Source organism: Oryx dammah, unplaced genomic scaffold, assembly GCF_014754425.2.
Source record: "Oryx dammah isolate SB20612 unplaced genomic scaffold, SCBI_Odam_1.1 HiC_scaffold_11, whole genome shotgun sequence".
In the NCBI taxonomy this organism is placed as follows: domain Eukaryota; kingdom Metazoa; phylum Chordata; class Mammalia; order Artiodactyla; family Bovidae; genus Oryx; species Oryx dammah.
In genome coordinates this window covers 46,516,826-46,541,062 of record NW_024070195.1, presented here as the reverse complement: position 1 = coordinate 46,541,062, position 24,237 = coordinate 46,516,826, and the positions used below count along the sequence as shown (strand labels likewise).

The 24,237-nt window shown below is 38.5% G+C and overlaps 1 protein-coding gene across 1 annotated transcript in view; it reads left to right on the top strand.

Annotated features, from left to right (window-relative positions):
- The window catches only part of COL21A1 (collagen type XXI alpha 1 chain), a 152,731-nt gene that overhangs the window by 16,870 nt on the left and 111,624 nt on the right, over positions 1-24,237 (top strand). The window contains exons 3-8 of the mRNA XM_040249057.1: positions 10,517-10,685; positions 11,126-11,342; positions 14,013-14,186; positions 15,252-15,329; positions 17,489-17,497; positions 17,791-17,874. Coding sequence (XP_040104991.1) covers positions 10,517-10,685; positions 11,126-11,342; positions 14,013-14,186; positions 15,252-15,329; positions 17,489-17,497; positions 17,791-17,874 — 731 coding nt within the window. The remainder of the gene's footprint in view (positions 1-10,516; positions 10,686-11,125; positions 11,343-14,012; positions 14,187-15,251; positions 15,330-17,488; positions 17,498-17,790; positions 17,875-24,237) is intronic.

The window sequence follows — 24,237 nt, the reverse complement described above, 5'->3', positions numbered from 1 at the left end:
ATTCAGTAAGCACAATGCAATGTATATTAAAGTAAAGCACTTGATAGTTCTTTCTATAAACCTGAGGCTATGTGAATATATATGATGGTCTAGCCCAATCTATGGAGTCAGAACCAGATCTGAATTTGGTTCTTAACTTGGTCAATATCACTCATTCTAAATATGATCTTAGGCTAATTGACTGACTCCAGCTTTGGTAATAGAGGCCTTATTTTTGTTTTGTTTCATTCATTTTATCTTGTATGTGGATTAAATAGTAATAGCATTTATTATCTCATACAGTTTCTGTGGATCAGGAACATGGGCAAAGCTGGGCTGAGTGATCCTGACTCAGGTTCTCTCAAGGAATGCAGTCAAGATATCAGTTGGCGCAGCAGTCAGCTGAAGGCTTGACTGGGGCTAGAGGTCTGCTTGTAAGGTGAAGCGAGTTGGTGCTGTTGTTGGCAGGAGGTCTCAGTTCCTGGGCAGGTAAACATCTCCAAGGAGCTGTTTGAGTATCCCTGCCACATGATGACTGGCTTCCCCCAGAGTGAGTCATCCAAGAGAGCGAGGAGGACACCAGTGTCTTTCCTGTTGGTCACAGAGGTCAGCTCTATCAGTGTGAGAGCAAAGAGACCACATTGTATGCCCATTATTATCAGCATGCTAGAGGCTAGAGCGACAGACAGGCATGTTAAGATGTCTGGATGTCTGTTAAATAAACAATAGCGTTAGCATGTTAAAATGATGCATAACTGTAATATTTAACAAAAGCTCTTCTCATTTAAGTTAAAAATGAAAAAAAAAAAGGAATAAACAATGAGTTATAGGAATGGGATACAGACTATTGTCTGAATTTGCCTAAAGGTAAAATGCACTACCTTTCACGTAATCAATGCTTTTAAAATGAAAACTGACAAAACCAGATGAGTTACTTTTGTAATTACCCTTTATTTTCTAAGCCAAGGATGGATTTCCATTCCTTATAATTTTCTTATTGTTGAAAAATAATACATTCTATGTTAGTGAGACTACTCACTGGTGAAAAAGATTTTTACTTTTCTGGGTTGCACACAAGTTGTACATAAGGCTAATTGGAGTTTATTGGTTCCATTGACTCACCACTGAAAGGAGTCTTATAAAAATCTATGCTTACTAGGTCCCACTGTCTGTCAGACGTGCGTTGGGCAGACATCTTCCTCTGATGAAGTACTATTGACTTTAAATCAATCTATATTTCAAGACGGTGGGATTGCTTGCTGGTTAAAAGGATGAGATCATTTAATCAGTGATGAGAAAAGAAATTTTGTGAATCTGGGCTTTGGTAAATGGACTTCTTCTTGGATAATTTATTTAGGATTTGCTATTGCTATTTTACTGTATTTCCAATATGATGAGATGGAGTCTAAGTTATTACAGTCTTAGTACTAAATTGAAACTGAAACCATGGTGGATGTGGCACCTTTTCTATGACTTGTACATTACATGATACTAAAGCCCCTGATGATATAACAGACATTCAGAAAGGCAAATTATTAAATTGCCACTGAATGTCATTGAGGGATGTGTGTCAGTGACACCTATACTCACATTGGCCTTACCATTATGGGAAAGTTCAATTTAGGAAAGTTTAAAGGAGCTGGCTTGCATAGATCTGAGTTGTACACAGGGGCATCATAGATGACTATATTTTACTGGACTATTGGATCTGGATCAGTAAAATTGCTTTCAGTCTCTGACTGCAAATCTCCATATAAGAGTCCCCAGTTATCAATAAAATATGTGACTTTTGCAGAGGGGTGGCTTACAAACAATCTAACAAGTAGAATTGGATTGAATAGGCACTTATAAACTGGGCTAGGTGAGATCTGGAAAAATGTGTTCGTTATTAATTAGTATGATAATCTCACATCTTGTTAACATCTGGCTTCCCTGGTGACTCAGTTCAGTTCAGTCACTAAGTCATGTCCAACTCTTTGCAACCCCATGGATTGCAGCACATCAGGCTTCCCTGTCCATCACCAACTCCCGGAGCTTACTCAAACTCATGTCCGTTGAGTCGGTGATGCTATCCAACCATCTCATCCTCTGTCATCCCCTTCTCCTCCTGCCTTCAATCTTTTCCAGCATCAGGGTCTCAGGGTCTTTTCCAATGAGTCAGTTCTTCACCTCAGGTGGCCAAAGTATTGGAATTTCACCTGCAGCATCAGTCCTTCCAATGAATATTCAGGAGTGATTTCCTTTAGGATGGACTGGATGGATCTCCTTGCAGTCCAAGGGACTCTTAAGAGTCTTCTCCAACAGCACAGTTTAAAAGCATCAATTTTTCAGTGTTCAGCTTTCTTTATAGTCCAACTCTCACATCCATACATGACTACTGGAAAAACCATAGCTTTGACTAGACAGACCTTAACCGGCAAAGTAATGTCTCTGCTTTTTAATATGCTGTCTAGGTTGGTCATAGCTCTTCTTCCGAGGAGCAAGCATCTTTTAATTTCATGGCTGCAATCACTATCTGATTTTGGAGCCCCCTAAAATAAAGTCTTTCCTTTTCTCCTTTGCTTTTCACCTCTCTTATTTTCACAGCTACTTGTAAGGCCTCCCCAGACAGCCATTTTGCTTTTTTTGCATTTCTTTTCCATCGGGATGGTCTTGATCCCTGTCTTCTGTACAGTGTCACGAACCTCATTCCATAGTTCATCAGGCACTCTATCTATCAGATCTAGTCCTTTAAATCTATTTCTCACTTCCACTGTATAATCATAAGGGATTTGATTGAGGTCATACCTGAATGGTCTAGTGGTTTTCCCTACTTTCTTCAATTTGAGTCTGAATTTGGTAATAAGGAGTTCATAATCTGAGGAACTAAAAAGCCTCTTGATGAAAGTGAAAGTGGAGAGTGAAAAAGTTGGCTTAAAGCTCAACATTCAGAAAACGAAGATCATGGCATCTGGTCCCATCACTTCATGGGAAATAGATGGGGAAACAGTGGAAACAGTGTCAGACTTTATTTTTTTGGGCTCCAAAATCACTGCAGATGGTGATTGCAGCCATGAAATTAAAAGACACTTACTCCTTGGAAGAAAAGTTATGACCAACCTAGAAAGCATATTCAAAAGCAGAGACATTACTTTGCCGACTAAGGTCCGTCTAGTCAAGGCTATGGTTTTTCCTGTGGTCATGTATGGATGTGAGAGTTGGACTGTGAAGAAGGCTGAGCGCCGAAGAATTGATGCTTTTGAACTGTGGTGTTGGAGAAGACTCTTGAGAGTCCCTTGGACTGCAAGGAGATCCAACCAGTCCATTCTGAAGGAGATCAGCCCTGGGATTTCTTTGGAAGGAATGATGCTAACGCTGAAGCTCCAGTACTTTGGCCACCTCGTGCGAAGAGTTGACTCATTGGAAAAGACTCTGATGCTGAGAGGGATTGGGGGCAGGAGGAGAAGGGGATGACAGAGGATGAGATGGCTGGATGGCATCACTGACTCGATGGCTGTGAGTCTGAGTGAACTCCGGGAGTTGGTGATGGACAGGGAGGCCTGGCGTGCTGTGACTCATGGGGTCACAAAGAGTCGGACATGACTGAGCAACTGAACTGAACTGAAAATAAAGTCTGTCACTGTTTCCCCATCTATTTACCATGAAGTGATGGGACTGGATGCCATGATCTTCGTTTTCTGAATGTTGAGTTTTAAGCCAACTTTTTACTCTCCTCTTTCACTTTCATCAGGAGTCTCTTTAATTCCTCTTTGCTTTCTGCCATAAGGGTGGTGTCATCTGTGTATCTGAAGTTATTGATATTTCTCCTGGCAATCTTGATTTCATCTGTGCTTCTTCCAGTCCAGCATTTCTCATGATGTACTCTGCATATAAGTGAAATAAACAGGGTGACAATATACAACCTTGACGTACTCCTTTATTGATTTGGAACCAGTTCCATGTCCAGTCCAGTTCTAATTGTTGCTTCCTGACTTGCATACAGATTTATCAGGAGGCAGGTCAGGTCGTCTGGTATTTCCATCTCTAAGAATTTTCCACAGTTTGTTGTGATCCAAACAAAGGCTTTGGCATAGTCAATAAAGCAGAAGCTGATGTTTTTCTGGAACTCTCTTGCTTTTTTGATGATCCATTGGATGTTGGCCATTTGATCTCTGGTTCCTTTGTCTTTTCTAAATCCAGCTTGAACATCTGGAATTTCTTGGTTCACGAACTGTTAAAGCCTGGCTTGGAGAATTTTTGAGCATTACTTTGCTAGCATGTGAGATGAATGCAATTGTGCAGTAGTTTGAGTATCCTTTGGCATTGCTTTTCTTTGGGATTGGAATGAAAACTGACCTTTTCCAGTCCTGTGGCTCAGCAGTAGAGAATATGTCTGCCAATGCAGGTGACGCTGGAGACACAGGTTTGATCCCTGGGTTGAGAAGATACCGTGAAGGAGGAAATGACAACCCCTTCTTCTATTTTTGCCAGGAAGATCAAATGGACAGAGGAGTCTGGCAGGCTATAGTCCATGGGGTCACCAAGAGTCAGACACGCACCCACAGAAAGGAGTAGCTAGACATATCTAATTGTCATGGTCAGACTCAAAAGATGGACAGTTTTTCTGTCCTTGACTATGGTAGGATTTTAAACAGAACATGTTTTTATGACCCTGATAAGACTGAATTACTTATATTACTTAGCCATTAGATTTAACAGAAAGCAATTATTACTGCACCCTAGTGTTTAAAAGAAGTTGGAGTGATCTATGCTTGTTCCAGAAAGCATTCCTTTCCTGAATACTCTCTGAACATATTGGGCTAAAATTACAACTGTTTAGTTTCCTGCACTTGTGAGCTTAGATCTTGAGTTCTTTTTCTTTTTTTGTCCTTGCTCCTAAATGTACTTCTTCAAACTAACTTGCTTTATCTAGATTGTTCAACTTACCTGTTTGTGAGTATTATCCTCTGACTGACTCTGTTAGCATTTGATTTTCTTGGTCCTTAAAATAACTTCCAAGTTTGAATTTTTATTTCCAATTTCCAGTGGAAATTGGTTGTATGCTATACATACATCTTTTTAGGACACTATAGAGAAGTTAGTTATTTACCTTTATTTCCCTGGAAGGTTTTGGAACAATTGTTGGTTGGCAATCAAAGTAGCTTTTTATGTATGGAAACTTTCTTTTACCTGTTTCCCATAGCCAGTGTATTCAAACTTACAAACTGTATTTGAGCATTTTAGCTACATTTTACTTTTCAATTCCTGTGTATGAGGATATTTTATTGTTCTTGTAGGTGAGCAAATAGGGAAGAAAGATTATTCCTGGGGAGGGGGGTGGGAGGGGGGCTCATGTTTGGGAATGCATGTACACCTGTGGTGGATTCATGTCAATCTATGCCAAAACCAATACAGAATTGTAAAGTAAAAATTAAAAATAAATAAATTAATTTAAAAAAATAAAATAAATAAATAAATAAAAAAAAATTTTTTTCTCACCTAAAAAGAAAAAAAAAAAGAAAATATGAGGATACCGGGGGCTGAGAAGAGAGAAGTGAGGAGTTGTTGTCCAATGGGTACAAAGTTTCTATTTCTGAAAATTGAAGCTTTTCTGCTTTAGTGGTTTTTCCTTGTTTTCTTTTCTGGTTCCCTGAATAGTGGTGGTGATTATACAACATTTGAATATACTTAATGGTAGTGAATTTACACTTAAAAATAGTCAAAATGATAAATTTTACATTTACTTTACAATTAAAAAATTGAAAGCTGAAAGAAAAATAAAATGTAATTATTTAAATACATTTTCCCTAATGAGAGGGCTTCTCTGATGGCTTAAGTGGTAAACAATCTGCCTGCAGTGCAGGAGACTTGGTAGACGCGGGTTCGATCCCTGGGTTGGGAAGATCCCCTGGAGGAGGGCATGGCAACCCACTGCAGTGTTCTTGCTGGAAAATCCCATGGACAGAGGAGCCTGGCGGGCTTCAGTCTGTATGGTTGCAAAGAGCTGTTCACGGCTGAGCATGCGTGATCACTAATGAGACGTGCTAGATATTAATGAAACCATGGCTATATTGTGATTATTGATAGACATTTTTGATTTCACGCACTGTGCCACACCGTTTCCTGTACAATCCTGGAGATTATTAATAGAATACAGTGCAAAAGACTTGATTATAGAAAAAGGATGAACACAGTACTTGCTTTATTCCCCAGACTTGCATGCTATTTTGAAGTTATGAAGCATTTCCATATACATCAACGCATCTGATCATCAGACAAGCCCTGTGAAGGAGAGCATTATTCTCACTACACAGATGAGAGGCCAGAGGCTCATGAGAGGTTAAGAGGAAGGCTTTGGTCTAAACCTCAGATTCTGACCTTCAGTTGGAGCTCTTTGTCTAATATCTTATAACTTCTCTTTGGTAAAACAAATCAAAAGAGCAATTCAAATTGGAATATTCCTATGATATAATGTTTAACACATTTTCTTTTCAAATAAAGTTCTTTCTTTTGCAGTTTTAAATCAAATCATTTCAAATGAGGCTTCATGTTGTTCTGTATTACCCTGCCCCCTGCCAGGAACAAATCTTGCATCATAATGGCAGGAAGAATTTAATTTATTGATTTATGATTTCAGTTATATAATACAGCCTAAAGTAATGCTCTAAATTCTCCAAGCCAGGCTTCAGCAATATGTGAACCGTGAACTTCCAGATGTTCAAGCTAGTTTTATAAAAGGCAGAGGAACCAAAGATCAAATTGTCAACATCTGCTGGATCATCAAAAAAGCAGGAGAGTTCCAGAAAAGCATCTATTTCTGCTTTATTGACTGTGCCAAAGCCTTTGACTGTGTGGATCACAATATACTGTGGACAATTCTGAAAGAGATGGGAATACCAGACCACCTGACCTGCCTCTTGAGAACCTATATGCAGGTCAGCAAGCAACAGTTAAAACTGGACATGGAACAACAGACTGGTTCCAAATAGGAAAAGGAGTATGTCAAGGCTGTATATTGTTACCCTGCTTATTTAACTTCTATGCAGAGTACATCATGAGAAATGCTGGGCTGGAAGAAGCACAAGGTGGAATCAAGATTGCTGAAATATCAATAACCTCAGATATGCAGATGACACCACCCTTATGGCAAAAAGTGAAGAGGAACTCAAAAGCCTCTTGATGAAAGTGAAAGAGGAAAGTGAAAAAGTTGGCTTAAAGCTCAACATTCAGAAAACAAAGATCATGGCATCCGGTCCCATCACTTCATGGGAAATAGATGGGGAAATAGTGTCAGACTTTTTTTTGGGGGGGGGCTCCCAAATCACTGCAGATGGTGATTGCAGCCATGAAATTAAAAGATGCTTATTCTTTAGAAGCAAAGTTATGACCAACCTAGAAAGCATATTCAAAAGCAGAGACATTACTTTGCCGACTAAGGTCCGTCTAGTCAAGGCTATTGTTTTTCCTGTGGTCATGTGTGGATGTGAGAGTTGAACTGTAAAGAAAGCTGAGCACCGAAGAATTGATGCTTTTGAACTGTGATGTTGGAGAAGAGTCTTGAGAGTCCCTTGGACTGCAAGGAGATCCAACCAGTCCATTCTAAAGGAGATCAGCCCTGGGATTACTTTGAAAGGAATGATGCTAAAGCTGAAACTCCAGTACTTTGGCCACCTCATGCGAAGAGTTGACTCATTGGAAAGACTCAGATGCTGGGAGGGATTGGGGGCAGGAGGAGAAGGGGACGACAGAGGATGAGATGGCTGGATGGCATCACTGACTTGATGGACATGAGTCTGAGTGAACTCCGGGAGTTGGTGATGGACAGGGAGGCCTGACGTGCTGCGATTCATGGGGTCGCAAAGAGTCAGACACGACTGAGCAACTGAACTGAACTGAACTGAACTCAATACAGCATTATTACCACATTTATTCCCTGCTTCGTGTGTTTTCATGTGGAAGAGCTTCAGCTAGACTAGCTCTTCTTTTAATAAGTTGTCTTGATTTTACATTAAAATGAGTTTTTAAATGATAAGAAATTTCAATTTTAAGTAGAGATGAAAAGACAAATTAATTCAGTAATGTAGTAAAAGATAAATATTTGTCAGAACATGGGTTATTTTGAAATGTAAAGTTGGTTTAATAGTGAAGTCTAATTTGTCACTTCTCTGCTCAAAGTTCACTTAAGCTGGCTTTTGTCTAGGTGCAGGCAAAGTTTTCTGGGGAGTTCTCATTCTTTCAAATTAAAAGCAATGCTGCAGGGAGTATGTAGATTGACTTTCTCCACTTTCTTTTACTCCTTAGCACTGCTGAGAAAATGCGTCTTCAGATAAGGGCATCTGAGATAAGTAGGTGGTCATGTTGGCAAAGACCCTTTAGCTTTTTCTTTTTGGATGGACAGGTTTGTGAAGCTGGAGCTCCATTTTCTCTGTGGATCCTATGTGAGCTTAGAGGCAAGTCCTGTTTCTCGGGTGGTGGGGAATGAATCAGTTCTGCTGGGCTGCCAGGCAGGGGTGGTTAATTAGAGTTCACTGTCTCATCAGACTCAGTGGTTCACATCCCTAACCAGCACCTTCTGCTTGCACAGTCTCTGTCTCTTCTCATCAGTTAGCGCTAAGCTTCCTAGAGGAAGAAGGATGTGATTGATTAGGTCCTTCAAAAGTCAGCAACCTCTGATCCAAGAGGAAAATACCCTTCCCTTCCCAGGGATACATCTAATTCTATTTATATGAAAATTAATTTTATTTCCAATATTAATGATACAAATGTCCATCAGCAAGTGTGTAGATAATTGTGATATATCCATACAATGGACACTAATCAGCATCCAAAAAGAATGAACTACTGAAACAATAGCCAGAGTGGATCTAAAATAATCACGCTGCATGAAAGAAGCCAGACAAGAAAGAGGACTTATAATACGCTTCCGTTGCTATAGAATTATATGAAATTCAAACTTATTTGTAGTGACAGAACACATATCAGTGGTGCCTGAGAATGCAGATAGGATTGGGATCGTGAATGGTGTCAGGAACAGATTGCAGGGAATGTAAGGGAACTTTTGAGGCTGCTGCACATGTTCATTGCTTTGTCAGTGGAGATGGTTTCGCAGGTATATACATGTGTCAAAACTAATCAGATTGTAAACTTTATGTTTGATTTATTGTATATCAATCTACCTCAATAAAGCTATTAAAATAGCAAAAACCCAGGACTTCCCTGGCTGTCTAGCAGTTAAGACACCAAGCTTCCGCTACACAGAGTGTAAGTTTGATCCCTGGTCAGGAACTAAGATCCCGCATGCTGCGCTGTGTGGCCAAAACAAACAGACAGACAACTGCAGCCAAAGAAAGCAAAAACAAAAATAAGAAACAAACAAGCAAGCTAAAAAACAACTCAGCATCCTCAGACCTGAAGATGCAAATATCCATATCTTCTCAGGAATACATCTAATTTTATTTATAACAAAGGTTTAATTAATTTCAGTATTCTATGCTACACGTTATGACAGTATTATTGACCTAATAAAATCCATCTCATTACTTTTTATTATAGGATAAATATGATACTGTTCCCTCTCTTTAATGTTTTTCAGGAGAATGATTATCTTAAAGCACATTTTGTGGGGTTCTTCTATTTATATTCTGTTAGCTGCTCTATAAAATATAAGCAGTCAGGCTCAGTGTGTATATAATATGATGGCCTTGGAAGAATCTGAAAATATTGCAACATTCCTACAGTATAACAGCTTAATAGCATTTCAACTGTACAGAATTTTCCACATAATTTGAGACACTAGTTTCCCAGATAATTGAAAAGCACATCACATTTTTATATTTTATATACATGACTATATAATGCAAACCTTAATGACTCTTCTTAAGGAAAAATTCTTTATTCCTTTATGAATGTGATTAATAGAATATCTAGTCTGATTAATCATAGATGAGATAATAGGCCCATTTAAAGAATTTCCATGAACAGAAAAGACCCACAGTTAAGTTTTTTCCAGAGTGAGAGAACCAACGACATTTGAACTGTAAGATTATAAACTGCTAGAACTGGAAAGAGTATAAGGAGCAGCATACATGTTTTTTCTGACCTCTCAAACGCTGGGAAGGCAAGAAAGCAAGCAGAGTTCCTCTCCCGGATCCAAGTTCAAGGGCAGTGTCCAAGGGTGTGTGACTCCCGGGCAATCCTGTATGAGAAGCAGAAATTCTGCTCCAGCCCGCCTTTGCCGCAGGCCAGGTGTTTTGTTGCCTTTGAGTCAAAAGAGTGAACTGCAAACTTCAGCACAGTGTTGCCCTTAAAACAGCTCATGAACAAACATTCGTCTTACATTTCATCCCCTTTTAGGGAGAAAGAAGACAATTAAGACTCCATCGTTAAGTAGCCAAAACACCCTGAAAACAAAACAGAAACGTTTTCTCAGAAATACATTTACATACATTTGTGTGCATATAGAGATTTTAGAATTCTATGTCCTTTATGCCTCCCTTAATTTTCTTTTTTTGTTGAAGTAACCCATGATTAATCAACTTTTACACCTTTTCCTTCATAGAATCTGTCTGTCCAACACGAATTCCCGTGGCAGCACGTGATGAGAAGGGGTTTGATATTCTTTTAGGCTTGGGTATAAAGAAAAAGGCTAAGAAGAGAATTCAGCTTTCACCAACAAAGATTAAAGGATATGAAATAACATCAAAAGTTGATTTGTCAGAATTCACAAGGTAAATGTTATATGTATTTTTCTATTTTATTTTATTATTTTTATGTGTGTTAGTTACTCAGTTATGTCCAATTCTTTGTGACCCTGTGAACTGTAGCCCACCAGTCTCCTCTGTCCATGGTATTCTTCAGGTAAGAATATTGGGGTGGATTGCCATTTCCTTCTCCAGGGCATCTTCCCTACCCGGGGATTGAACCTGGGTCTACCTCACTTCAGGCAGATTCTTTACTGTCTGAATCACCAGGGAAGCATAATTGCTTTACAATGTGCTAGTTTCTGCTGTAGAATAAAGTGAATCAGCTATATATATACAGATATCCCCTCCCTTTTGAACCTCTCTCCCATCCCCCCATAATGTTGTATGTTGATATAGTTTTTTCTTGATAAATCTGTAGACATGTTGAGAATTCTTTAAGCTTATACACAGTCTTCTTTTTCCAGTAATGTTTTCCCAGAAGGTCTTCCTCCATCATACGTATTTGTCTCCACTCAGAGATTTAAGGTCAAGAAAATATGGGATTTATGGAGAATTTTAACCATTGATGGAAGGCCACAAATAGCAGTTACCTTAAATGGAGTGGATAAAACATTATTATTTACAACAACCAGTATCATTAATGGCTCACAAGTGGTCACCTTTGCTGACCCTCGAGTTAAGGTAAAGATGCCTAGGTATGACTGTGGTATTCATGGGGAATTAGCATCAAGTTGATGTGTTTTGGGAGAGGAGAGCCATAATTTAACATGACTGAAAAGATATTGATTTCATAATATAATTTTGCTTACTGAATAAAAGCAGCAAAGGAAGAAAATTAGTATTTTTTTAAATTATTGGAGTATAGTTGATTTACAGTGTTGTGTTAATTTCTGGTGTACAGCGTAATGATTTATACGTATATGTTATTCTTTTTCATATTCTTGTCCATTATGGTTTCTCACAGGATATTGAATATAACACTCTCTGCTGTACAGTGGAAAGGACCTTGTCATTTGTCCATTGCATATGTAACAGTCTGCATCTACTAATCCCAGACTCATACTCCAGCCCCCACCCCTTCCTTCTTGCCAGCCACAGTTTTGTCCTCTATGTCTGTGAGTCTGTTTCTGTTTCTTAAATCAGTTCGTCTGTGTCCTATTTTAGATTCCAGATATCAGTGATATCACACTGTGTTTGTCTTCCTCTTTCTGGCTTGCTTCAGTTAGTATGATAATCTGATCCATGTTGCTGCAGATGGCATTACTTCATTCTTTATATATATATATAAAACATACATAAATGTATATAACATCTTTGTGCATTCATCTGTTGATGGACATTTAAGTTGTTTCTATGTCTTGTCTATTGAAAACAGTGCTGCTATGAACATACGGATGCATGTATCTTTTTGAAGTATAGTTTTGTCTGAAGTAGAGTATATTGTCTGGATATATAACCAGGAGTGGAGTGGATCATATAACAACTCAATTTTAGTGAAAATCTGTCTTAATTCATGTGAGATTATGGGGTGGGGAAAATCATATTTTCAGTGCTCATTTCTAAGTGCCAGGAATATTTAATTATAATAACCACCCAAGGAAGGAGCTATTGCTCTCATTTTATAGAAAAAAAAATGTTCAAGTATATTAAGTTCTCCCTTAACTAGCATGGCTAGTTAAGTTGTGACATTGGGAATTTAATTTAGGTCTGGTCAGTTTCAAAGTCCATGTTGGTCTGCTTTATACTGCTATGTCCTACAGGGTATTGAGGTAAAGTCACATTTGTCAGAACATTAAATACAGGTAGATAATGATATAGAATTCGCATTTATTAGGGGGACGGTTTATATCCCCCAAAGAAACATATATTTAATAAAATACATAAACTAAAAGTAAAAGTGTATTTTCCAAGTCAAATGTGTTCAGAATACAGATATCATGATAAAAGCAATTACATTTTGATTACTATTATAACAGTCTAATAGTATGTTACATAATTTAGGAAATATAAAAGGCTGTACATGGAACGATGTGAGAAGAATAAACTTAAAATTGTTTAAGTTTATCATAATTGTTGTCTGCCATTTTCATTAAAGACAATGTGCTGGTTTCTGTAAGAAGTGACAAATGAATATGGCATGTTTCTCACCTAAATGAACTTATTTATAATGTGATATTCAGTGCTTCTGGTATCGCATAGAAGTGCAAAATGTGGAATGTGGAAGAAAAAGTGGATTCCAATACAAAATGTGGGCAAGTCTTCATAAATGAGTTGGCTTCTGGAATGGGCATTGCAGGATGTATAGGATTTTGATGGAGAGAGAGGACACGGAAATCTTGGTTCATTTCTAAGAGTCACGTGTAGTAAAGCGCAGGGTTTTCATTTAGAGCACAGAATGTGGCGCCCCCTGTGTTTCGAGTATAAGATACTCACGCACACAAAAAGCGAGCCAGGTGTAAGTTCAAACTTGTCTCTTATATGTAAACACGGACCTGGGAACTGTACACACGGTTTTGCATTTCGCTCAGTCGGTGATGGAACTCCATCAAAAAGTCTTGATCACTGTCCTGTCAGGATCTAAGCAGCTCTCTCCTCTGCTCCTTTCCCTTCTTTCGTAAAGAATACCTTTGATTCTTCCCTGGAATTGGGCTTGGTCCTAGGAATACAGAAATTATTAAGATGGGGGCATGAGATTAATTCTAGTAGAGGGAAGAAGGTTGGCTTGAAAAGGGAAGGGACAGGGATTAGATGGGTTTAAAAATTATTCAAACAAAGCAAGATACCTGTGAGCCTAAATTATGACAATGAGAAGGGCAATGGAGAAGTGAATCTGAGTTGTGCCTTAAACACATCCTTGCTGGAATTTTGCATCTACCTGTTATGGCAACTGAGATAAGGAGAAGAAGGTAAGGGTGCTTGCTGTGGTTTAAAAACTGAGGATATTATTAATATCATTTCGTGGAGATCAGGAGAAGAAGGTTTGGGGGAGACTGTCAAAGTGGACGGACTAGTTACATGATACCCAGATGCCATGAAGTATGTAGGATGAGAGGATGAAGGAAGCCACTTGAATTGAACTTTAGGAACTTCTCTGTGACCTTGAGGGAGTTTTTTTCACAAATACTTTGGTCCCGCTACTTTGGAATGTGCGATGGAAACTCATGTAGGGATTAATAAAGTGATTGGTGGGTGTTGGCCTTTGGGACCCAGCTTGGGTCAGGGTGAGTTAGAATATGATACAGCCAATCTGTGTGGTATGGATTTATGGTTGCTGACTAAAGAATAGAGACAAAGAAAATACAAGATTGTTAGGAATTCTCTTTATGAATCTCCTGTATTCCCTTCCTACAGACATTATTTGATGAAGGCTGGCATCAGATTCGTCTCTTAGTAACAGAACAGGATGTAACTCTGTATATTGATGATCAACAAATTGAAAACAAACCGTTACATCCAGTGTTAGGGATATTCATCAGTGGGCAAACCCAAATTGGAAAATACTCTGGGAAAGAAGAAACTGTTCAGGTGAGTAAAAATGATTTGCTTTTTGCATCCTATAAAATGGAGCTTTAGTGATAGTATTTATCGCATATAATTATATTTAACTTAATTCCTTTAAGGGACTTAATCAAAAAGTGGTCAGTTCATTAGTGAAATTGTATGTTTGTGTGTATGTATAAAAATGAAAAATCAGACTTAATAAAATAATTCTTAGAAATATGTTCTCCTGAGTGCATGGTAGAATTCTATGTTTTTATGAAACATTAATTTCATATTTCTCAGGAGAAGCGTAGATTATATCATGAATTTGGAAAAGACAATATGATTAAAATTGTGAGTGGCAGTTATAAAAGTTTCTTTGCAGCTGTGAGGATAAAATTAGATTAATGTGTGTCAGGATTTTCATAAGCAAAACTGTGACTATTTTGGTATTCTTTTAAACTAGCATATCTATTATGGTTTGAGAGGTGTATATTTCAAACCATGTCTTGAAAAATCCGTTATTTGAAAAGGTATGTTTTTCTCACCCTGTTTCTATTAAGAGAAGATGGTGTCATATTCCGATGTGTGATTATGGTCTCTGTGTATTAATGTCAAATTGTAGTAAATATTTAAATAGTAATAGGTGCTGGGTTTACTCATCACACAGCTCTCTGTGCCAACAACTAACTCTTGGAAACCAAAGATGGTTTCTTGAGCCTCCTCTTTGTGATCAGGGATGTGGAGAGATGTAGGGTGAACACAGAAAGCCGGGAAAGCTTTTCCGTGGCCCAGGAAACGTTTTCTAGAGGAGCTCTTAATACAAGGATACTACATAAGTACCACTGGGTTTCCCAAGGAAGCCAGAGATTTGTGTTTGGTGCTAGGAAAGTTTTCCTTGGAAGTTACATTGCATCCCATCTTTATGCTATATGTCAAGAATTCAAATTTTGTGTTTTTATTATTTATTGTATTTTATTGTTATCAAAGAGAAGTGCTTTGATCTGTTCACATTATTGCTGACTACAGTGACTGCTTCTGTGCATCTGAATTGCTTTTTATAAAGCAATTTGGGCCTCAACTTTAACTTGACTGGTTTTGTGTTTCCAGTTTGATGTCCAAAAGCTACGAATCTACTGTGACCCAGAGCAGAACAACCGAGAGACAGCGTGTGAAATACCTGGATTTGTGAGTAGGATGGATTATTTTTTCCACCAGGTGTTGCTTCAGTACTTTCAAAGCAATAAATAGAATGCAGATAGCATGTGAGCTTGAATTTAACTTACAGAGTTAATTTGTTTCTTCATTTTCAGTGCAAGTAAAATGATATTGATTTAAACATATTTTGAGGTTCACAATTGAAATTCTGTTATTATGTATTCATGTACAAGTGTAAATGGAAGAGCACAGGGAATGTTTTTTTTCATCATCTTGGGGGTCGTTGTTGTTCCACTTCTTGAATGAAGCAGGGTTGGACCTGCTCTAGAAAAACATAGAATTCATTGTCTGAAAGTCCAGTGAGTAAAACATGTTTCTAAACTTCATTGATTGTGTGAGTGAAATACTTTATGTGGCACGATTCTGAAGAGTAGAAAATGATTCATTTTCCTATTCATTAGTATGTTTTCTCAAACCATAATGAATAGAAACTTTTCTTCTTCTTGTTGTTAGGTAAGATTTTGTTATACTTCTAGGATATAAGCAACTTTCTATTCCTTTAGAGATTTTAATGCATTAGGAAGAAAAAGATTATAAACGAAAATGTTAAGAGTCTGATCATACACATGTGTGAGTGTGTGAAATTGATTTTTCTCTGGGCAAAAAATGGTATATTGTTGGTAATGCAGATATGGTAGAATGTAAAACATTTTGACAGTGTGAATTCTCAGTGACATTTGAGCCCTACATGGTTCTTTTCCTTGTTATAGTCTTGTTGTCATCATCTTCCTTTTCCCTATTAAAGTGAGTAACTTATGGATTCACATCTTTTGAAAATTTGAAAGCGCAGAGCAGTGCATTTAAGGGATCTATAATAAAAATCAACAGTGGAAACTTCTAGAAATGATTTCTTCTGAGTTTTCTACTTTAATTGTTTAAACATTGTAACTTTTGTTTTATATATACTTATAACTTGGAATATAAATTTCTTTCGTTTAAACACCATCATGTTTATTTTAGATGCTTATAACTTGGAATATAAATTTCTCCTGAAAGCATTAAACAGTTGTTTCATTTTGAGAGTCCACTGTGCATACTTGATTTATTGTATTTCTCCACTGACATTTGCCATGACCATGGCCACTCCACCCCCTGCCTCCCATAAGAGAAGCATAGCTTGAGACTGTAGTTTCTGAGTTCTCATATCCACCTTCTGTGTTTTAATGGCTCCTTCCTCACTCTCATGTGTGACTTCTTCAGGTTTGTTTATACCCTTTTTCATCTTTATTCCCATCTTCTCATTTTATGATTGAATTTGTTATTGTTTGGAAGGACTACTAACCCATTTAAAATCGTGCATTATTCAGTAAGAAATAGATTGTTTAGCAAGAAGCGTTCCTAAAGTAAATTGCATAACATTGAATGCATGTAGTTTGTGACTTTCTTAGATGTGTTTTGTCTTTTTCTCTGCTTCTCACGAGATTTCCAGGGTGCTAAGTCGCTTCAGTTGTGTCCAACTGTTCGCAATGCTGTGGACTGTAGCCTGCTAGGCTCCTCTGTCCATGGGACTCTCTAGGCAAGAATCCTGGAATGGGTTGCCTTGCCCTCCTCCGGGGGATCTCTCTGACCCAGGGACTGAATCCAAGTCTCTTATGTCTCTCTGGAGAATTTCATGGACAGAAGAGCCTGATGTATGACAGTCCATGGAGTTGCAAAGAATAGGACACAACTGAATGACTTTCATTTCACCAACTGATTTCCAGAAAGTTCGAGAGCATAAACGCCCCACCTTGAGGTAATTTTATTCCTGTGAGGCTGTTTTACCAAGCACACTCTCATTGTTGCTAATTTCCTTCCTTCATCCTATTATAAATGTGCTGCTGCTGCTAAGTCGCTTCAGTCATATCCGACACTGTACAACCCCATAGACGGCAGCCCACCAGGCTCCCCCGTCCCTGGGATTCTCCAGGCAAGAACACTGGAGTGGGTTGCCATTTCCTTCTCCAGTGCATGAAAGTGAAAAGTGAAAGTGAAGTCTAGGATATTTGCTATCAAATGTTTTAGCTCTTGTTGGTTTTGATACTTCATTTATTTCTACTCTAGACAAAGAAATATCTGTAAATTAGAAAATTTAGAAATTTCATTCAAAACATGTCTTAAAAACATGTTTGTTGTTGCTTTTCTTTCAGAATGGTGAGGTAGGCCTGGATACTATTATTCTCCTTATGGTAATATTTGCATGGTGGGACTGTTTAGCTTCCTTCCATCAATTGTAAGTATGTTAGAGAAATAGAGTCCATTTCTATGTGGTTTGAGTGTATCTAATATTCATAGCTTGTTTGTGTGATGATGAATTTCTTATTGGATTGGGCTAGATATCATTGGAAAGTAAATGTAAGTTGTCTTCACTATTTCACACACATGGACACACGTGTGTGCACACGTATGTGTGCATCTTGCCGTGTGGGATGTTTCCTTTTCTGTCTTCTAGTGCTTCAACGGTCCCAGTGATGTAGGTTCCACCACAGCTCCCTGTATTTGTCCTCCAGGAAAACCAGGACTACAAGGGCCCAAAGTGAGTAACACCTAACTTGCTTTTTTTGTTAAAACAGAAAAACTAAAGCTGAGCAAGCACAAAATTTCTAATCACCACTGAGTCTGCTGTGAATATTCTGCCTAATATCTTAGAAGAGTTTAAATGGTGAGTTTTGTGATTTTTTAAAAAAGTGTATCCTAATCTGTAATGGCCTTTGAACCTTAAATTGATACCACAATAAAGTGGGGGAGAATATTGTTTTGTTTGCTTGCTTGTCTATTTGTTTTATCCCCTTAATGCCGCTACTGTATCCCAAGAATGATACTTCCTTACAACCAGGTAAAAAATGAAGAAAGATATGTTCTAAATTCTTAAATGTCTAAATGTTTAATCTGTCAAGATGATTTTCAGATAGAAAAATGAAATAAAAACTTGAAAATTGGTTTGAGTGTTGTGTTTGACATCCAGGTCTAAAAAGAGAGTCAAAGGTGTGCATATGTACTCATTTATTTTTTTACTTATCATGCAATAATTATTTTTAGAAGGTATATTCTTTTAGTCATTTTCATACATGCATATCTCTCAGTTGCATTTACATATTTATTTGCATGTGTATCTGTATGTATATTATTTGTGTGCATATGTATTTTTTTGTGTATATTTGTATAAACATATCCATTTGTGTACACATTTGTATATGATTGGAAGTATGATGTACATACTATTTTATAACTAGTTACTTTTTACATAATATTCTGAATCTGTTTCTATCTATTAAATATGAATGACTGAATTTTTTGAGTAAGTTGATACTGATTGTGGCATCACTTAGACATAGCCTAAGACACTGAGATGTTAAGTGGTTTGTCCGCTGTAGATAAATCTTGTTTGTGCTGCTGTGCTGGGCTTAGTTGCTCAGTCGTGTCTGACTCTTTGCAACAGCATGGACTATCGCTCGCCAGGCTCCTCTATCCATGGGATTCTACAGGCAAGGATACTGGAGTGGGTATTCTATCCCTTCTCCAAGGGATCCTCCCGACCCAGGAATCGAACTGAGGTCTCCTGCATTGCAGGCAAATTCTTTACTAACTGAGCTACCAAGGAAAACCAAATCTTGTTTACTTAATATTATTTAAAAATATCATCTAGATAAAAATGACTTCTTAGCGAGAGAGAATGTTTTGAGTATTAATCATTTATTACCTGAAGTGACCATAATAAATTTTGCTAAATATGAATTATAATATTCATTTAGATGGAATTTTCTGATAAATTTTAATCATCACAACTAAAAAATTTCAGATTTTAGTTTGGAGATCTGAGAAAACTGAATACTGGTCTTTTGTGCATGTTTCCCCATCCATTTTCAGGTGATAGTTTATGACCCACTTCAAACCTAGCTCGAAATTAAGAAAGAAACACAATTTAAGAAATAAAAGGATAAATTCAAAATAAAACTGTTTGGCTTGGAATTTGACTTCAGCCCTTTATAATATGTTATTGTGAACAATTTTTAGATTGCATTTAGGAAGATTAATTCAAATGTTCTTCTGATAAAGTAGCCATGTTATTTAGGATATTTTGAAGAAAAGGCAGAGGAACCAGAGATCAAATTGCCAGCATCCGCTGGATTATGGAAAAAGCAGGAGAGTTCCAGAAAAACATCTATTTCTGCTTTATTGCCTTTGACTGTGTGGATCACAATAAACTGTGTACAATTCTGAAAGAGATGGGAATACCAGACCACCTGACCTGCCTCTTGAGAAATCTCTATGCAGGTCAGGAAGCAACAGTTAGAACTGGACATGGAACAACAGACTGGTTCCAAATAGGAAAAGGAGTACATCAAGGCTGTATATTGTCACCCTGCTTATTTAACTTCTATGCAGAGTACATCATGAGAAACGCTGGACTGGAAGAAACACAAGCTGGAATCAAGATTGCTGGGAGAAATATCAATAACCTCAGATATGCAGATGACACCACCCTTATGGCAGAAAGTGAAGAGGAACTCAAAAGCCTCTTGATGAAAGTGAAAGACAAGAGTGAAAAAGTTGGCCTAAAGCTCAACATTCAGAAAACGAAGATCATGGCATCCGGTCCCATCACTTCATGGGAAATAGATGGGGAAACAGTGGAAACAGTGTCAGACTTTATTTTTTGGGGCTCCAGAATCACTGCAGATGGTGACTGCAGCCATGAAATTAAAAGACACTTACTCCTTGGAAGAAAAGTTGTGACCAACCTAGATAGCATATTCAAAAGCAGAGACATTACTTTGCCGACTAAGGTCCGTCTAGTCAAGGCTATGGTTTTTCCAGTGGTCATGTATGGATGTGAGAGTTGGACTGTGAAGAAGGCTGAGCACCGAAGAATTGATGCTTTTGAACTGTGGTGTTGGAGAACTCTTGAGAGTCCCTTGGACTGCAAGGAGATCTAACCAGTCCATTCTGAAGGAGATCTGCCCTGGGATTACTTTGGAAGGAATGATGCTAAAGCTGAAACTCCAGTACTTTGGCCACCTCATGCGAAGAGTTGACTCATTGGAAAAAACTCTGATGCTGGGAGGGATTGGGGGCAGGAGGAGAAGGGGACGACAGAGGATGAGATGGCTGGATGGCATCACAGACTCGATGGACGTGAGTCTGAGTGAACTCCGGGAGATGGTGATGAACAGGGAGGCCTGGCGTGCTGGGATTCATGGGGTCGCAAAGAGTCGGACATGACTGACTGAACTGAACTGAACTGAACTGACACAAAGGAAAAATACCTGCAATATGCTTCTCAAACAATTTACCTTGCAAGGCAGCATGGTATGACCTACCTACCAGCAGACTATCTTTTGAAATATATTTATACAACTTTATTTAACTTGGAATATTTTACATTGAAATGATTTGTTCTGCAAGAGATGATTTGATTTTCCATGTGGAAATCAGAGTTCCATGATGTTGACCTCTCTAAGCCCAGAGGACCTTCCGCCTGCTCAGGTTGCCCCCAGGGCCTCTAAGGGGCATCCACTCTGGGGACAGGCACCTAGGGCCTCCTGATGTATCCTGCACTTCATCAATGGTCCATTAGGCATCTTGAAGTGATACCAATTTTTATGTACGTATGTTCTTACAGCAAACTTTTAGCACACGCTTTGTCTTATCTGTTAAAGCCTCTGATTTTCAGTATTTTCAAGTTTCATGTGTTCCTCATTTTCATTCTCTCTTCTTAGTCATCATCTCACCCCTTTGCCACCTACTACTTTAAGTGAAATTGCAGTTTTCCACTGATCTTCAAGTTGGCGTGCTTTCTTAATCTGCTTTCCATTTTCTTCAGAGGAGCTGGCAGGAGGACAGGAACACACACACGCTCTTCCATCCTTGTAGGGCTCTTTCCCCTGGAGGTGGTTCCTTACTCACATCAGGGACCTGTATGTGAAAAACAGGATCCATAGCAACACCCTGAGGTTTTCTTCCCTTGGAGAACTTCTGGCCTGGAAAATTGATAGGTTTTTAATTAGTCCAACAGAATCAGAACTAAAACAGATGAAGTGATTTTACTATACATCCAGCTGAGATGTATTGGTCGTTTTTGTTAGATGTTCTCTGGAACGTTTTACAGATTTCCATAGGCAGACTTATCTGTGCAGGAGAATCTAGTCTTCCCAGTGGCGATAAATTGGATTCTGAGAGCTGAGAGTTAAGTCATGAAACTGAAAGAGGAGAAATTCACATGTAGATGGGTAAGTGCTGATTGTAAGATAAAGTCAGTCATCTGCTTCAAGTTTTCTGAACTTCCAACAAATATGACAACCCTTTTGTAAAACCAGGTTAACTTAACTATGATAGCCCATACTTGGGCTTCCCTGGTAGCTCAGCTGGTAAAAAATCTTCCTGCAATGTAGGAGACCTTGGTTTGATTCCTGGTTCAGGAGGATCCTCTGGAGAAGGGATAGGCTATTCATTCCAGTATTCTTGGGCTTCCCTGGTGGCTCAGATGGTAAAGAATCTGCCTGCAGTGTGGGAGACCTGGGTTTGATCCCTGGGGTGGGAGTATCCCCTTGAGGAGGGCATGGGAAACCACTCCAGTATTCTTGCCTGAAGAATTATCACAGACAAAGGCTTGCAGACATGGGCTGCAAGTCCATGGGATGGCAGAGTCAGACAGACTGAGTGACTAAGCACAGCACAGCTCATACTTGGACTCTTCACTAAGCATAGAGAAATATATCTGTTAAGCATAGAGAAGCCCCTGAATGAGGCTGGCTTATTCATTCTGTCTCCCTACTGTCAAAGGGAGTGACTAAATTAATGACACTCTGGGAATGATTTTTATATGGAAGCACTTCACAGTGAAGGTTAGTTCAGTTCTCCTTTGGAATTTCAGTATCTAGAGTAGTGCTTAATAGTAATATTTTTTGTTTAATGAATTATAAATTGATTGAAAAAGTAAGATTCACCTATCCCCCAATTAACCCATGTGGAATGCGTTTGTTCTATATGAAAGATCCAGGCAGGATCCGGTTTAAAAATAAATCCCTTCCAAAAGACCTGTCCATGCAATGGCAGCTTCTTCCTCCACTTCGTATCTAAAGGGACAATTGTGGGGACAAACTCCCCACATTTGGTCTAATCTTCAGAATCTCCCTGCCAGTGCAGGAGATGCAAGGAAAGTAGATTCGATCCCTGAGTCGGGAAGATATCCTAGAGAAGGAAATGGCAACCCACTCCAGGATTCTTGCCTGGAAAATTCCATGCATGAGAAGCCTGGTGGGCTCATCTGTGGGTTCCCAAAGAGTCGGACACAACTGAGCACACACACACACAGAGTGAAAAAAGCAATTTTTTCAACTTTTTTTTTAAGGAAGAAGCAATTTCTTAATAACTTATTTTTTCTGAAATACCATTCTTTCTACAAGTTTATTGGTGCCCTTTGTTTCACCTTGATAATTCTACTGAGTAGCGATTCCTTTGGGTTATCAAAGTAACCTCAGACTAAAATACAAAAGCCTTTGGGAAATTTCAGGAACCACTGGGCGTTCACATATTTATGCTGATTTCCCCAAACTAAATGGATTCCTTCTAGCTGAAGAGAATTAATATTTGAGTTTTGAGGGAGAGAAGAGGTTGGTTTTGGTGAAAACCAAAGGAATTGGTCTTAGGTCAGATACTTCTGTGGAGGCCAGTGGGTAGTCGCACAGGGGTTTTGAGAAGAAAGCTTTAAAACACGGGATTCAGGCCTAAGTGACCTTTGTTTCAGATGAATAACTTAAAATAATTAGCTTACTTTTGCAAATGCAATTGCTTCTCACTTTGTTCATATTTGCACACTTGCAAGGCCATGTGCAGGGATGTTTCAACTTAGTCCATGATGTTCCCATTCCTGGCAGCAACTCAGAAATTCTGTGGCACAAAATCAATTCATCATAAGTAAGAATTGCTTTTCAGCTGAATACTTATTTTTTGAAATTGCACATGTTTCAACTAAAGTATAAGAAAGTAGATTGAGAATTTAGTCACAGTTGTGTAATTATATGTCATATGTCTAATTTAATATATTTGGAAAATCGTTTCCATGTTAAGCTTGCTAGCCTTCCCTGGGTTGGTTTCTGATCACAGTTTGCATTTTGATGTGGGCAGAGAGAGAGAGGGGCATTTAGGAGCATGGTGTCTAAAGTTGAATTAGCTGAGTTACCATCTCCACTGCTGCCTTGTGACCTTGGACAAGTTACCTAAGCTTCTTGGGTCTCACTTTTCTTATATATAAAGTGGGAACAGTAAAATTACCTGCTTCGTGGGATTCTTATGAGGATTAAGAAATTGAATACAGGTAGATCTCACAGGGGGCTTCCCTGGTCGCTCAATGATAAAGAACCCTTTTGCCAATGCAGAGGACATACAAGATGCTGGTTCAATCCCTGGGTCTGAAAGATCCCCTGGAGAAGGAAATGGCAATCCGCTCCAGTATTCTTGCCTGGAAAATTCCGTGGACAGAGGAGACTGGTGGGCTAGAGTCAATGGGGTCTCAAAGAGTCAGACATGACTTAGCCGAACAACAGCAAATCTTGTGGAGCAGCGCTTAGCATGCAGTAAGCAATCAGTAAAGGTTGGTGTCAGCTTTTACTACAGTAGTAAAATTGAATTTTTATTCTAATTGGCCTTCTCTTCAAAAATCAGTTAGGGTTTTACTTTATTCTTCCAGTTTTTTGGAAGCAATAGCAAACCTACCTGAGGTTTTGCAAATAAACCAGTAGGGCAATAGTTCAAATAACCACTAAAACCTACCAGAAATAATAGAACCTGCAGAAGAGATTATTTTCCCTCTGGGGACCATTGACCTGTGTTGCCTTAAGAAGTCACATTGGGTTTATCTTGTGGTTGAATTTTTCCCTTGGAAACTTAGTTTTGATTC